A 14,717-nucleotide genomic window follows, 5' to 3' on the forward strand; every position below is an offset into this window, starting at 1 on the left:
TTAAGACCAGGGAGAAAATTTTTTGAAATAAAACAAGTTGGAAGAAAAACAAAAACAAAAACCAAGCTGGGAGCCTCATAGGCCATGATTTGAAGTTCATACAAAACCATACTAACGGGGGACCGGAGAATGGCTCGGTGGCTAAGAGCACTTGTTGCTCCTGCAGAGGTTCAGGGTTCAGTTCCCAGCCCCCACAGTTATTCATAACCAACCAACCACAGCTCCAGTTCTAGGGGTTCCAACACCCTTTTCTGAGTACACAGACATATATGCAGTCAAAATAGGTAGAAATAAATAAAAAAATTTAATCCTACACTAATCACAATAACGTGGTATTGGCATGACGACAGACAAGAAGCTGAAAGTGTGGGTTACACGTAGAGCACTGCCTAGCACATTAGGTCTTGGGTTGGTCCCCAGCTAGAAACCAAACAGAACCTCTCAGTTACAGTTAGTTTATTTTTCTTAAGAAGGTCAAGACAATGAAATGGACAGAGAATGGTCCTTTCAACAGATGCATCAGGAGTAGAAAATCCATATATGAAGACACGAAGCTGAGCCTCCTGCCTCAAACCATACACAGAAATCAACTCGGCCTGGGCCAAATGTCTTCTGTCTGGGGGTTCTAGCTATAAAAGCATACAGAGCTCAAAACACACATCGACGACAGCGGGAAGCGGTTCAGCTCTTAAGATCACTTGGTGCCACGTCAGGTGGCCCACAGTCGCTTGTAATTCCTGTTCCAGGGGATCTGACTCCCTCTGTGAACACTGCACTGACACGCACATAACCCACATGTAAATATATAATTATAAGCTTGATGACTTTTAATTGTGTATATTCATATGCATGTGTGCATCTGGGCCAGAGTGCATGAAAGGCCAAGAGGATGACTTTCTGTAGTCAGTCGTCCCCTTCCACTATGTAGGTTCCAGTGATCAAACTCAGGTCCTCAGCCTCTGTGGCAAGAGTCACCTCATTGTCCAACCTGCTTCTGCCTCCCAAGTGCTGGTATTAAAGACCCATGCTCCCCAACCCCACCCCATGTAGCTTTTACTCTTTTTTTTTTTATTTATTTTTTTTATTTATTATATATAAGTACACTGTAGCTGTCTTCAGATACACCAGAAGAGGGCATCAGATCTCTTTACAGATGGTTGTGAGCCACCATGTGGTTGCTGGGAATTGAACTCATGACCTCTGGAAGAGCAGTCGGGTGCTCTTAACCGCTGAGCCATCTCTCCAGCCCTACTCTTTTTTTTATACCAAAGTCCTCATTAAGAGCTAGGCAAATGAAGCGCAAGGCCCTGGGTTCGGTCCCCAGCTCCAAAAAAAAAAAAAAAAAAAAAAAAAAAGAACCCAAAGAGCTAGGCAAATGGTCTAGCACCAAACTTTACACTGCCACCTCTAAAGACCCATTTTAGACACTTAGGATTGTGTGTGTGTGTGTGTGTGTGTGTGTGTGTGTGTGTGTGTGTGTGTGACATCACTTGTTGGCAGTCAGAGAACAACTTTAGGAATCAGTTCTCCCTCCTATCACGCAGGTCTTGGCCATCAAACTTGGGTTGCTGAGCTTGGTGGCAAATACACTTTACCAGATGAGCCATCTCACCAACCCAAAAGACTTCCTCTACTGTTCTGTGAGAACCTGGACACGACTGCTATCTCTGCCACTGAGATATCTGCTATTTTTCCTGGTGCTGAGTACCTGGTTTGCCATTCCTGAACCATGGCTGCTTGCAACAATGTCCCCATGACTAGCACACAGGCCTGGAGACGAACACCCTGGTAACTTCCCGACACTGCCAAGGTGGTGGTCCTCGAGTCTTTCAACAAGAACTCAGAATCCCAGTGCAGAGGTGCATGATTGTAATCTCAGCACTCAAGGGGGATCACAAGTTCAAGGCCAGTGTAGGGCGGGCCTTTTGGCTTGCTTTGGCTCTTAGCTTTGCTTTAGCTATGAATGGAAAGGGAGGCCTTAATGGCCTCACTGTAAGACCTAAAACTCCAGCAGCCTGTCAGGCAGGCAAGGTAGTTCAGCAGGAACAGGTGCTTGCTGACAGCCTGGGTTCCCCTTGGTCCCAAATGGCAGCATAAACTGACTCTCCCAACTTGTTCTTTGACCTCCATACATGTACCATGGCACACAAGTGCCCACAAAGTAAGTATAAACATAATTTTCTAGAAATACGTATTCCATGAAAATTTGAGGCTACATAACTGGGCCCTAAAGGACACACTGGTGACTGCTGCCCCACCATACCCAATTCCATGTTTGTAAATCTTATCCTCACCCTGTAGGTTTTTTTTTTCTTTTTTGTTTTCTAAGACAGGGTTTCTCTGTGTAACAGGTATCCCCACCTCACCCCTTTTATTTACTGTTCTGTTTACTGAGACAGCCTCTCATTTCACTATAGACTCCTTCAAGTCTGCCATGTAGCCAAGGCTAGCCCCTAACTCTCCGTCTCTTCTTCTACCTCCCAAGTTTTTGGGTTATGGGCATGTGTGCCGCATCTGGCTAACACACTTTCTGGCCGATGAAGATGTCATAGCTTCATCTAGACATTTTTCAAGGAAAACTATGTATCAGTCTAGCTTTTTCCAGTGAGGTAAACAATCACAGCTGTCACTAAAAATGTTCACAAAAATTGATAGCGATCCTAGCACTTCAGATGCTGAATGATAACACTGTAAGATTTCAAAGGCCACCCTGGGCTACAAAGCAAAACTGTCTCCAAAAAAAAAAAAAAAAAAAAAGAAGAAGAAGAAGAAGAAAAGAAAAAAGAAAAACCACCTCACAAAAACTTAGTAAGGAAATAATAAAATGTGTTGGGCCTGGTGGTATACACATCTCAGAAGGCTGACACCCGAGGACCAAAATTTCCAAGTCTCCAGGTGATGGCTCACACCTTAGATCCAGGCAGGCAGACCTCTGAGTCTGAGGCCAGCCAGCTCTACAGATTTGAGTTCCAGGACAGCCAGAGCTAGAGATACCCTGTCTTGAAAAACTAAAAGGAAGGAAGGAAGGGAGGGAGGGAGGGAGGGAGGGAGGGAGAGAAGGAAGGAGGGGAAAGGGAAGGGAAGGGAGGAAGAAAAATGTTCCAAGTCTATCTGGCTTAGAGAGGGAGTTTGAGGTCAGTCCAGTCACTTTTATGAGTTGCTGTTTCAAAATAAAATAAAAGGCTGAGGATATAGTTCATGCTAAAGTGTGTGCCCACTGTGCCTGTGGCTCCTGGCTCAATCCTCACCACTACAAACCTTGAAATAGCCGTGAGTTCACAGATCTAGGCACGGATGTTTCTGGATCCCCTCTCTCACGCTACTGGTTGACTTTAATTTTTATGCCAATCATGTATGTTTTATTCTAGTGCTTTGGTTTTTAGCATGTCAAACACATCACCTGCTTTATAAAAAATGTATCTGGAGGTGTAGCTCAGTGGTACAACATATTTAATACATGTGAGACCCTAGCTTCAACTCTAACACCAAAAACCAAACCAAGTTAAAAGAGAAAGATGGCTATTCCAAATTAGCTTCAGATTTTCAGACTGAGTTAAAAAATTGGGCTCTTTCTATATACCAAAATGGTGCACAGTAAAGTTCTTGTGGATGTTTTCAAACGCATTCATAATGCCAATACACATGCAGACATCAGGCCAGGGACAAGCCACGTGCCAAAGTCACCTTCTGTTTTCTAGCTGAGACGGTGACTTTCAGCCATAATAATAAACTTGAGAACATTGGGAGGTCCATGTGAACCTCACAGGCCAGTTACAAAGTGCGTGCAGTGACCTGCCCCGGGAGCTGACACAAGCCTCAGAAATCTGGGGAAATGGCAAAATAATCTACTCCCACCCCAAGTCTGGTTTCACTGCACTGACAACTACTTACATGAAAGACAAAGAAATGGTGGCAAACACACAGGACAGGAAAACCCTGGTAGTTTTCCCAACAAATGTAGAAACAGATAGTCAGGTGCGCTGCCTATGCTTGGGAAACTACAGCAGAAGTACCAACCTGAGGTCAGCCTGGGCAACACTGCGACTTAATGCAAAAGCAGTGAATCTGAGGATCAAACGCAGAAAGTCAACTTTTCCCTCCTGATTCTGTATCTCACAGAAGTAGTTAAGTGCCCTCCACCTATATAAATCCCAGTTGTTAACTCTTGCGTCTCACCGTGTGGCCCTGGCTACCTGGGACTCCTGTTGTTGACCCAGCTGGCCTCGAACTCAGACCCTCTGCCTCTTGAGTGGTGCAGCCTATCAACATCTTTAGGAACAACTCTGTCTGTTGAGGCACATAGTATATGCCCTCTGCTTAGGCCATATATGTGATTTCATGTAGTTTTAGCTTTTTCTTTTCTTCTTCTTCTTTTTTTTTTTTGAGTCAAGGTTTCTATGTGTATCCCTGGCTATCTGGAACTCATTCTGTAGATTAGGATGGCCTCAAACTCTGAGATCCAACTGCCTTTGCCTCCTGAGTACTGGGATTAAAGGCATGAACCATCAAACCCAGTAAGGAGTTTTCTAGTAAGGTTAATTCTTTATAGTTCATGGGTTTTAATGCGAAGAGAAATCTGGTTTCCTCTAAATATGCTTCCTAATTTGTTACTATGATAAACATTAAAGACAGGTTTGATTTTATTTTTTTTAGCTGCCTCATATGGGGGGGGAGCTTTTTTTTTTTTTTTTAAGTAATTAGAGAGACAAGTATGGGTGCTAGGAACCAAACCTTTTTTTTTTCTCTTTTTTTCAGAGCTGGGGACCGAACCCAGGGCCTTGCGCTTGCTAGGCAAGCGCTCTATCACTGAGCTAAATTCCCAACCCCCAAACCTTTTTTATTGTGAGCCTTAGTCTTAAATAGTGAAGCCATCTTTCCAGCCCCAAGAAAAAGGAATTGTTTAGCCCCAGCTTACTCCCTGTGAGAGGACTTAATCAGTAAAGGTTTCACGATCCTGAATATAGGCCAGACAAAGGCACATGGGTCTGTTTACTGCAGGACTAATACTTGGAATACACCTTTCAGTCACCAATTTTCCTCAGAGGTACAGACGCATCCATGGCCATGAAATCTCTTTCACAGGACAACCCAAAACACACTTTGGCAATCAGTGCATTTCAAGACCCTCTGAGGGGCCAGGTGTGGTGGTAAATCCTTGTAATCCTAGCACTTGGAGGGCTGAGATAGGAACATGGTTGAGTTCACGGTGAGCCGGGGATACATAGCAAGTTCTGGATCAGGCTAAGTTGTGAGAGGCTGTCACCAAGACCCTTCTAATGTATGTTAATCCCAGATTTCCACTCCAGTTAAACTGAACCAAGATACAGAAGACAGCTTGGTATCAAAGCCAATGCTTTAATGAGTACCTCTCACAAATGCTACCAGCTTCCACTGTCCACAGCTCTTAGTGGACGAGAACTGAGCTAGCTGCCCAGAGGCAGGGGTTTGGAGACTAGGGATGGCCTTCTGGGAGTGTAGTGGAGATCTATAAACTTCAGGCTGACCCTTCTTCTGGCATTCCTAGCAGAGCCACAAGGGGTTCCAGGGGTATGGGGGTCCCGATGGGCACAGGGTGGGTGCGTTCATGTTTGCGCAGATCACTGGCACTCAGGAAAGCTTTAGGACATTGGGAACAGGAGTAGGGGCGTACAGAGCTGTGGGTGCGGCTATGCTTACGAAGCCCAGCCCTGTCTGAGAAGCTCTTACCACACTGGGTGCAGGGAAAGGGCCGGAGCTCTGGGTGTGAGCGTTCATGCCTGCGTAGCAATGTCAGTGTGGAGAAAGTTTCTTTGCACTCTCGACACACAAACTGTGGGGGCTTCTCATCAGTCTCCTCCCCACCCACCTCTCCTGCATCTCCCAGGGTACTAGGAGCTTCGCCAACGCCAGCATCCTGGCACTCCACATGCTCTACAGTCATGCCCACCACTTGCCACTGTGTGGCCACTACACTACCAGACTCAGGCGGTAACCCTAGCAGCCCTGCTGGAGCATCCCCTATCCCTGCACCTGCCACAGGGGCAGCTGAGCCCTCACCTACGACACCTACAGGCAGTGCTAGTCCCAGTACCAACTCCTGCTGGGGGGCAGCTCCCGTAGTCTCGTTGCTTCTATGGGTGCGCTCATGCTTCCTGAGGCTGGATAACACCACAAAGGATTTCCCGCAGGCATTACAGTGGAAAGGACGCTCGCCAGAGTGCATGCGGCTGTGCTTTGTAAGGCTAGCTCGCTCAGCAAATGCTCGCCCACACTCCTCACAGCGGAACGGCCGCTGTCCTGAGTGTACCAATGCATGCCGCTTGAGGTCCCAGGAAGCCACAAAAGTCTTGTCACACTGCAGGCACTTGAAGGGTCGGTCGCCGGTGTGTACTCGACGGTGCATGGCCAGGTCAGCTGGCTGCCGGAAGTCCTTGCCACATTTCTCACAGCGGTAAGGCTTTACACCCTCATGTGCCCGCTGGTGGCGGCGGAAGCTCGAGGGATCAGAGAACATGCGGCCACACCGAGGGCACAGGAAGGGCTTTTCGCCTGAATGTGTGCGCTCATGGCTTTGGTAAGAGCTGAGCTGTGTGAAGCCCTTACCACAAGCCGGGCAGCGATAGGGTTTCTGGGCTGCATGGATACGCTGATGGCATGTGAGGGAAGAGGATCGAGAGAAGCTTTTACCACACTCTGAGCAGAGGAAGGGGCGCTCACCCGTGTGGGACCTGTGGAGCAACGGAGGACCTGGTTAGATGGCAACAGACTCACTGTTCAGCCCTATAGCCTGTCTAGGCGCTAATTCCCGAAGAGCTGCAGAGCTGTACCCTAGTGTAAGAAATTCATAGATCTTCTTTCCTATGACCGACACACATGCGCCCCTCCCCTAAGACCCTGTGCATGACTGACCGCAAATTCTGCCTACTTTCCAGCTGTATTGGAACACAGACCAATAAAGCCTTGCCCGCTCTCAGGGTTCCATCTCTAGTCACTTCACCGCGCCACCCGGCCTGACCCCTGTTCAACCAGGCACCCCTAGTGTCTGGCCGCTAATTCCCACTTTTGCATCTAAGGATCGTACCTTTCGTGGTTGCGTAAGTCCTTCAGCTCAGCATAGGCCTTGCCGCAGCGCTCGCAGCTGTAGGGGCGCAGGCCTGCATGCGTGCGCCGATGCTTGCGGAACACTGAAGGATCAGCAAAGCTCTTGCCGCAGTCAGTACAGGCATAGGGCCGCTCGCCTGTGTGCCCACGCTGGTGGATCTTTAGTTTAGAGAGTGTACCATAAGCCTTGGGGCAGTGTGTGCATCGGAAAGGCAGCTCACCAGCGTGTGAGGCCAGGTGCACACGCAGGCACACTGGCTGCATGAAACGGCGGCCGCACTCTGGGCACGGGAAGGGCTTCTCACCAGTGTGGCTGCGTCCATGGCTGCGTAGCTCAGGAGCTGTCTTGTAGGCCTTGGGGCACAGAGGGCAAGCATAGGGCCGGGGCTTGGCTACTGACCCAGATACCTTGTCTCCACTGGCTTCCTCAGCCTTGGGCTCTGCATCCACCTTCGGCTGGACCTCATTCACCTCCTCTGTGCAGTCTGTAGTTGTATGTGTAGCAGCATGGCGGGCTGCCCTGGGAGCATTTGGAAATGTCTTTGTACAAAACAGGCACTTATAACGGCGGCCAGAGCGCTTGTAGCAGGGGCCTGGGGACTTGGCCTCTGCAGCCTCCACTTCCATGGCCTCGGTGAGTAGACCTTCTCTGTAAAAGAAGCAAAATTAGGCCAAAACCATCCCTCTACATTCTTCAAGGGCCCCTTCTTCACCAAAGCCCTCTCAAGATCTCAGAGGTGACCCTATCTTTAAGAAAACTATTACTGTCACTTTACATGTGAGTGTTTACTGGCTCATGCCCATCCATGCCTGGCGCCCGAGAAGGCTGTTCAATCCCCTGGAACTGGAGTTAAGATGGCTGTGAGCTTCCATGTGGGAATCAAATCTGAATGCTCTGCAAGAACAGCAAGTGCTCTTAACCACGGAGCCATCTCTCCAGTCCCAAAGGTAACTGGTTACACCCATACTTCCCACCTGAGGCTCCTCAGCCCAAACCACAGGACCGACCTCTTCCCTGCTAAAGGTCCCCAGCTTTTTTTTTTTTTTTTTTTTCTTTTTCTTTTTTTCGGAGCTGGGGAACGAACCCAGGGCCTTGCAGTTGCTAGGCAAGCGCTCTACCACTGAGCTAAATCCCCAACCCCAGTCCCCAGCTTTAATACTGCATTCAAGTCTTCCCTGTGATTTGCTCATTGGGGGTAGGAATCAGTGAGGGGCCAGCATCACAAAAAGACTGGCTATATCCACTCCTTAGCCTGTTTTCTAAACCCTTGGCATTCCTACAATACCTAGGTTCCATTACTCTCACAATATTCCTTTCTCAGGTCCACCCGCGGCCTTAAGATCTCCAAATGCTCAGGAAAGGCAGACCTAGGTCCAAAGAAAGGAGGAGTCAATGTTGGACGGGGTGGTTGGGTGTGTTTGCAGGTAATGGGTCTTCAGTGTATGTTGGTCAGTTCTTGGAAGAGCAACTTGCTCAGAGAATTCTGACCATGCATAGCTATAAGGCACACCACCCCAGAGAGGAATTCTGGTCCGTCCTCTGCACTGGAATCCCTTTTGGTCCCAGCTCTAAAGTAGCTCACTCACTCTCAAAGCAGCCTGACCTACTGCTGACAGTCGAGCCTCTTCAGTCAGTCACAACTGATGTGTCTGAGCTAGGGAGGCCTCCTGGGGTACTGGCTCTTGCAGAGGCTCTACTTTCTGGCCAAGAGCCCAGACAACATCCACACAGCTGCTCCTAGGATCATAGTTGGGAAAAAATAGGATTAACAGCTGCATCAGTCTTAACACCCGCTCATCCTCCCAGAGGGATGAAGGGAAGAGGATTAGGGTAGATCCTCTTAAGAGAAGCTTAGATATGGTGCTAGGGCAGGGGAGAGTGGGTGAGGAGAGGCAGGTGTGCCCAGATGGTGTCAGGCCAAGGTTCTGAGTTCAGACTTGTACATCACTTACTAGATCTGTTTACAGAACTGTGTCCTCATCCGTACATCACAGGAGCTGGGGTGGAGGGGGATGGAGCCAGCCTATCCAAGAGGATGGGGGTGGGGTGCTGGGGCCTTCCCGAAAAGGTAACACAGAGCAGTTTACCTGGTCAGTGGAGCCCCTGAAAGGTTCTGTAGAGTCCGCACCACACCAGGAACCATTTGGGGGACGGGGTGGAAGAGTGAGATTTGAACCCAGGGCCTGGTACAGGCCAGATAAGTGTTTTACCACTGAGTCACATCTCTAACCTCCTAAATTTCCCCCAAAGGAAAAAAAAACAAAAACAAAAGCTATGCTGGGGAATGTAGCCCAGCAACGAAGTTCTTGACGGGCATGCATCCCTAGCTCACAGCTGCTAAGTACTTGCCAAATCCCACAGTACCCTACCCTTTTTACATATATCAACACATCCTTACATCAACACCACAAGAAAGCAAGGTTCCGAGAAGCAGAGTTGTGTGCAACCAAGTATATTCTGAAGGCAAACCATCCCGCTTCAAATCTAGCTGCCACCCCTTCCCGCCACGCCTTCCTGCTGATGTAACTTTTTGCTCAATTTATTGTGTATCTTAGAGCCTCAGTTTTCTTGCCTACAGAGTTGAGGTAACAACAGTGCTAGCACATGGGACTGCGTGAGGACGGAAGGGATCAGACTGCTTCTCTCAACTATGGAGTCTTGTCAGAGCTGACCAGCTGGGTGTGGCACCATCTTGCATAATTCTCATACAGCCTGAAACGGGGAGACTGACTCCGCTTTATAGATAAGAATGAGTCGGACTCCGAGAGTAAAGAGACTTGTCAGGTCACACAGCTAGAAACTTAACATGGCTGAGATGCTGGTGTTTTTGAGTCTTTGCTCAGAAGTCTGGGACCAGACTGGAGAGATGACTCTAGAGTGTCTGAAGAGAGCTACAGTGTGCTCCTAGGAAGCACACCTATAACCCTAATACTGGTGGAGTCTCAGGAAGGATGATCATTAGTTCAAAGCCAGCCCGGACTATACAGCAAGGTCCTAACATAAATAACAAAAACGAATGGCTGGAGAGATGGCTCTGTAGTTAAGAGCCTTGCTGCTCTTCCAGAGGACCCGAGTCCAGTTCCCAGCAACCACACTGTGTGGCTCACAACCACTTGTAACTTCAGCTCATAGGGATCTGATACCCTCTTCTGGCTCCTTGGGCATCTATGGAGTCCAAACACAAACGAAAAATTAAAAGAAAAAAAATCCTTTTTAAAAAAGTAAACAAAAAGAACCATCATCTAATGGAGTCGATGTAGGACACTGCTGTATTCTTACTTTTTTTTTTTTTTTTTTTTGTATTTTTATTCTTAAAAAAAAAAAGTCATAGGCCAGAGAGATTGCCAGGCATCGCACTCACTGGTCTGGAACAATGGTTCTCAACCAGTGGGTCTCCAACAGCTCTTTCTCAAGAGTTACCTAAGGCCCTCTAAGACATAGATATTGACATCATAATTCACAACAAGTAGCAAACTACTGTTATGACATAGCCACAAACATAATCTTATGGTTGGGGGTCACCACAACATGAAGAGCTGTATTAAGTGACCGCAACATTAGGAAGCTGGGAACCACTGGTGTAGAGGCTATGAATTCAGTTCCTCCCACCCATGTTAGACAGCTCACAATGGCCACGCTCCAGTGGATCAGTCAGTCCCCAACCCCATTCCTTCCTCCCCCCCCCTTTTTTTTTGGTTTTCTAAGACTGGGTTTTTCTGTAGCCCTGGCTGTCCTTGAACTCAGAGGTCCACCTGCCTTAGCCTCCCCAGTGCTAGGACTTAGGTGTGTAGCACCAAGCATATTTGTGTGTGTGTAGGTATGCAGGGGACAACTAGGAGTCAGTTCTTGTTTTTCAACTTGAGGTAAGGTCTCTCTCACTTTTTCCTGTTGCTACACTATGTACCCCAGCCTAGCCTGTTGACAAGCTCCCAGGTCATTCTCCTGTCTCTGCACTCCATCTCCCTATAGCAGTGCTGGATTACAGACCTGGGCCACCAAATCTAGCTTTTTCCTGGGTTCTGGGGCTTAAACTCAGCTTGTCAGGTTTACATGGCGAGTGTTTTAACTCCACAAACCATCTCTGCAACCCTGAAATCTGTACTTTAAACAAACTCTGACCATTCTAACCAATACCAGAACCAGCTATGTGAGCCAGGATAGAGAGAAAGCACCTGCCTGACAAGAGTGATACACTGTTCTACTCTCAGTACCACAAACAAAAGAAACAAAGAAACAAACAAAGAGGAGGGCAGGAAGACACACACACACACACACACACACACACACACACACACACACACACACCCTCTCTCTCTCTCCTTGGTCTTCAAGTGCTTCTAGGAGGGAAACATTTTTACTACAACTCTATTTTAAAATATGTTTTTACTACAACTCTAGTTAAAAATCCTCACAAACGCGTACACAGCTAATTAAGATGCCCAGAGTCAAACTCAAATCTTAAACCCTGGAGCTGGACTCTTAAGTTCACTCTTTGTTCACTTAAAATTCTTCAGCAAAATCAGGACACTTCCCAGGACAAACACTAGTGCTTTTCTATGAATGACAAACCTCTAACCCATATCACTCCTGCCGCTCTGTCTAATTCCTCACTTCCATCTCTAGGCTCCGCCTGCCCAGGCCTCCTGTCTTCATTCTAGACCTCCGTTCTTTCCAACTTCAGGTCACTTACACTAGCATTTCTAGCCTCAGAACTGCTACCTTCAGTCTCCTGAGGATCTTTGTCTGTCTGTATTGATTCCTTGGTTACTTTGGGTCTTGCTCCCACACACTCCTCTATTAGAGCTGTCTTTCTTTTTTTCTTTAAAAATTTTATTTCCTCTCTTTGTGTTTGTGTATAATACTCACTAGGGGTTGTGTGGAGGGCTGAGGATAGCATGCAGGAGTCAATTCTCTTATTACTATATGGCTCTAGAAGGCTAAACTCAGATCATTGAGCTTGGCCCTCTCCCTCTCTCTTAAGGCCTTTCTGGGTACTGGAGAGATGGCACAGCAGTTGAGAGCAATTGCTCTTGTTCCAGAGGACACAGATTTGGTTCCTATTACCCACATGGTGGCTCACAGACACCTACAACTCCAGTTACAGACATCAGGCATACACTTGGTGCACACACATATATGTAAGCATAACACTCATACACAAAAAATAATAGTTTTCTTGTTTACCTTTTTGGGGAGTGGGGTGTGCGGGATCTGACTATGCAGCTCAGGCTGGCCCTGATTCTTCCTGCCTTAGCCTCCTCAGTGTTGGGCTTACAGGTGTGAATCCTGTACTTTGGCTCTGATCTACATTCCTTCCTTTGTGGCCCTGCTTAGAATTTCTAGCTTTGAGAGAAAGTTTCACTATAACCTTAGCTGGCCTGGAACTGCAGAAGTCTGCCTGTCTCCTGAGTGCTAGGATTTTACCTGTGCACCACCACACCTCATAGACTCCTTTTAGATAATGATATGTTTATCCTAACTACCTTTAACTTCAGAGAACTTTTTTTTACGGTGCCATCTGGAGCAAATCCTACATGCAGGCTTACTGCTGTGGACTGCTGGGAACAGATAACATTTGTAGTTTATGCACACTGATCTGACTTTTCAAGTTCATCTCCGGATGCTTAAAAGTCTGAATATTTGTCTTCTTCTAAAATTCTTATGTTGAAGCTCTAACCTCCCCTGTGACTATGTTTGGAAACCAGGTCTTTTCAGAAGTAATTAAGGTTAAATAAAGCCATAAGAGTAGAGCTTTGGGCTGTAAGGTTAGATTAGTGTTCTTGAGCTAGCATGATACCCCAGTGGGTAAAGGTGTTTTCTGTCAAGCCTGACAACCTGAACTGGATCCTCAGGAACCACATGGTGGAAAGACAGAACCAATCCCAATAAGTTGTTCTCTCATCTCCACACATGTGCTACAAGTACACACAAGATAAAATACTAAACATGGTCTTAAAATAAGAGATAACACAAGTCAGGCAATTACCTCAGCTGGTATTTGAAGCCAAGTAGTCAGATACCAAAGTTTCTGCCATCTGTCCCCTTGACGACTGCTTTATTAGCACTAGCACATTTTAATATTTGGGCCTTAATTTTTCACCTCCAGCACTAGGGTCCTGAGAACTTTGTTCTATACCCTTGTTATTCCAAAACTGGTGACCAAAAGCAAACTGGTGGAATTCACGCCGAGGTCTATAGCCTCTGCCTCTTCCACCATAGGAGTCTGTGAGAGTCAGTCACCAACTATTTAACTGAAATGCCCCGTTCTTACACGGTCACAGGGTTCAAGTATCACACTAGTACTCCAATTTGTTTACTGTGTGATAAAACCCAATGAGGAGAATGATATCTTACTTTAAGTTAATGAGACTCGGTGCCCCCTAAATCGGGGTGGTTTGGGGAGCAGCACAGGTGTGGTTGAAACAATAAGAAAGGCACCTACATACAAGCTTCAAATAAGCCAACATACAAGCCCCACAAACCTTGAGCCTTTCGGTGAATTGATGAAATTGTGTTGTGGTGAACGTTTAATGATGTCCTAGGCCTAACAACCAGTCAGCTCACAACATGATCCCATTTTTCCACCCTCAGTTTCTACAGCAGTGTCCTCTCTGGTCAGGAGTCTAAGCTCCATCAACAATTCACAAACTTTGCCACCTCCATATGCAATTTCCTTTGCCCAGGAGCCAGCCCTCGTTTTCCTTCTCCCACGGGAGGATACTTGCATGCTTCCAATACTCCATTCCCCACAAGAATATTTAACGAGCAGTAAAAATGAGGGATGCGTAGAGCTAGGGGCCTCAATTTCTTCAGTGGAATGGAGTCCCTGAAGCATATGGGATTTTGCAGGGTGTAGGGCCTACCAGACTCTCTGAGGAGGGACAAGACCTGCAGAAACCCAGCGTTCCTCGCTCTCTGCAACCGTGTTTGTGCGGGTGTCCTCGCCAGACAGGCAGCTCCCGCAGAGCGGGGCTGTATGCTGACTCATTTGGGACTAAACCCTAGGATAACGTGGCTTCGGCGAGCGGAACAGGACAGAATGAATGAAGAAGGAAGGACTGAAGAAATGAATGGACAGAGGATCCAGAACAGGACAAAGGCCTGCAAAATGGCGTTCTTTAGGACCGCGGGAGGGGCGGACAGAACCTCGGACTGGGAGGGGGGCGCGCAGCCGCGAAGGACTTGGCTGGGAGGCCCTCGCCACACAGACAAAAGCACGTAACATGGCGGACTCTAGGATCCCCGGGTCGGCGCGGAGCAAGACCGGCAGTCGCGTCCGCTGAGCCTAGGCATCCACAGCGCTGACCAGCGGGCACCGGGCGGGTTCTAGGACCTGCTGGGCTCGAAGCCTACCCGAGGCCGCTCACGGCTCGCCCCGCCCGTGATGCTCGTGGCTGGTCAACTCCGTCCGCTCGGCAGCAGACGGGAAACTGAGGGCACCTCAAACCTCATCGGTGCCCGCTGCCTGAGCCCCTTGCGACCTCCCGCAGACGTGTCCTACCTGGTTCGATTTTCGCAGGCTCCGCAGCTTCGGCGGTGGTGCCTAGCGCTGACAGAGCTCTGGACACTCGGAGAGAGGCAGGCGCTAGGACCCAGCAGGGGGGAGGGTAGAGGCGGGGCCGGCGGCCAGACAGCG

General features: G+C 48.0%; 1 protein-coding gene across 6 annotated transcripts; it reads right to left on the minus strand.

Annotated features, from left to right (window-relative positions):
• Positions 1–4,382: 4,382 nt before the first annotated feature.
• Positions 4,383–14,707, minus strand: Zfp668 (zinc finger protein 668). Of its 6 annotated transcripts, none has more exons than XM_039078439.2 (4): positions 14,583–14,597; positions 8,367–8,448; positions 7,061–7,729; positions 5,336–6,707 (listed from the first exon to the last, which is right to left on the minus strand). In XM_039078439.2, exons 2-4 carry the CDS (start codon positions 8,375–8,377, stop codon positions 5,495–5,497), a joined length of 1,893 nt encoding a protein of 630 aa, XP_038934367.1. In that variant the 5' UTR covers positions 8,378–8,448; positions 14,583–14,597; the 3' UTR covers positions 5,336–5,494.
• Positions 14,708–14,717: the final 10 nt, after the last annotated feature.

Source organism: Rattus norvegicus, chromosome 1, assembly GCF_036323735.1.
Source record: "Rattus norvegicus strain BN/NHsdMcwi chromosome 1, GRCr8, whole genome shotgun sequence".
NCBI lineage: Eukaryota > Metazoa > Chordata > Mammalia > Rodentia > Muridae > Rattus > Rattus norvegicus.

Excerpts from the sequence above, each read along its gene's own strand:
- Zfp668 (XM_017589214.3), bottom strand. The coding sequence starts at position 9,224 with ATGGTTCCTGGTGTGGTGCGGACTCTACAGAACCTTTCAGGGGCTCCA. Across the intron at positions 7,730-9,168 it reads TCAGGGGCTCCACTGACCAG|AGAAGGTCTACTCACCGAGG; the intron begins GTAAACTGCTCT and ends CTTCTTTTACAG. Across the intron at positions 6,708-7,060 it reads GACTTACGCAACCACGAAAG|GTCCCACACGGGTGAGCGCC; the intron begins GTACGATCCTTA and ends GTTGCTCCACAG.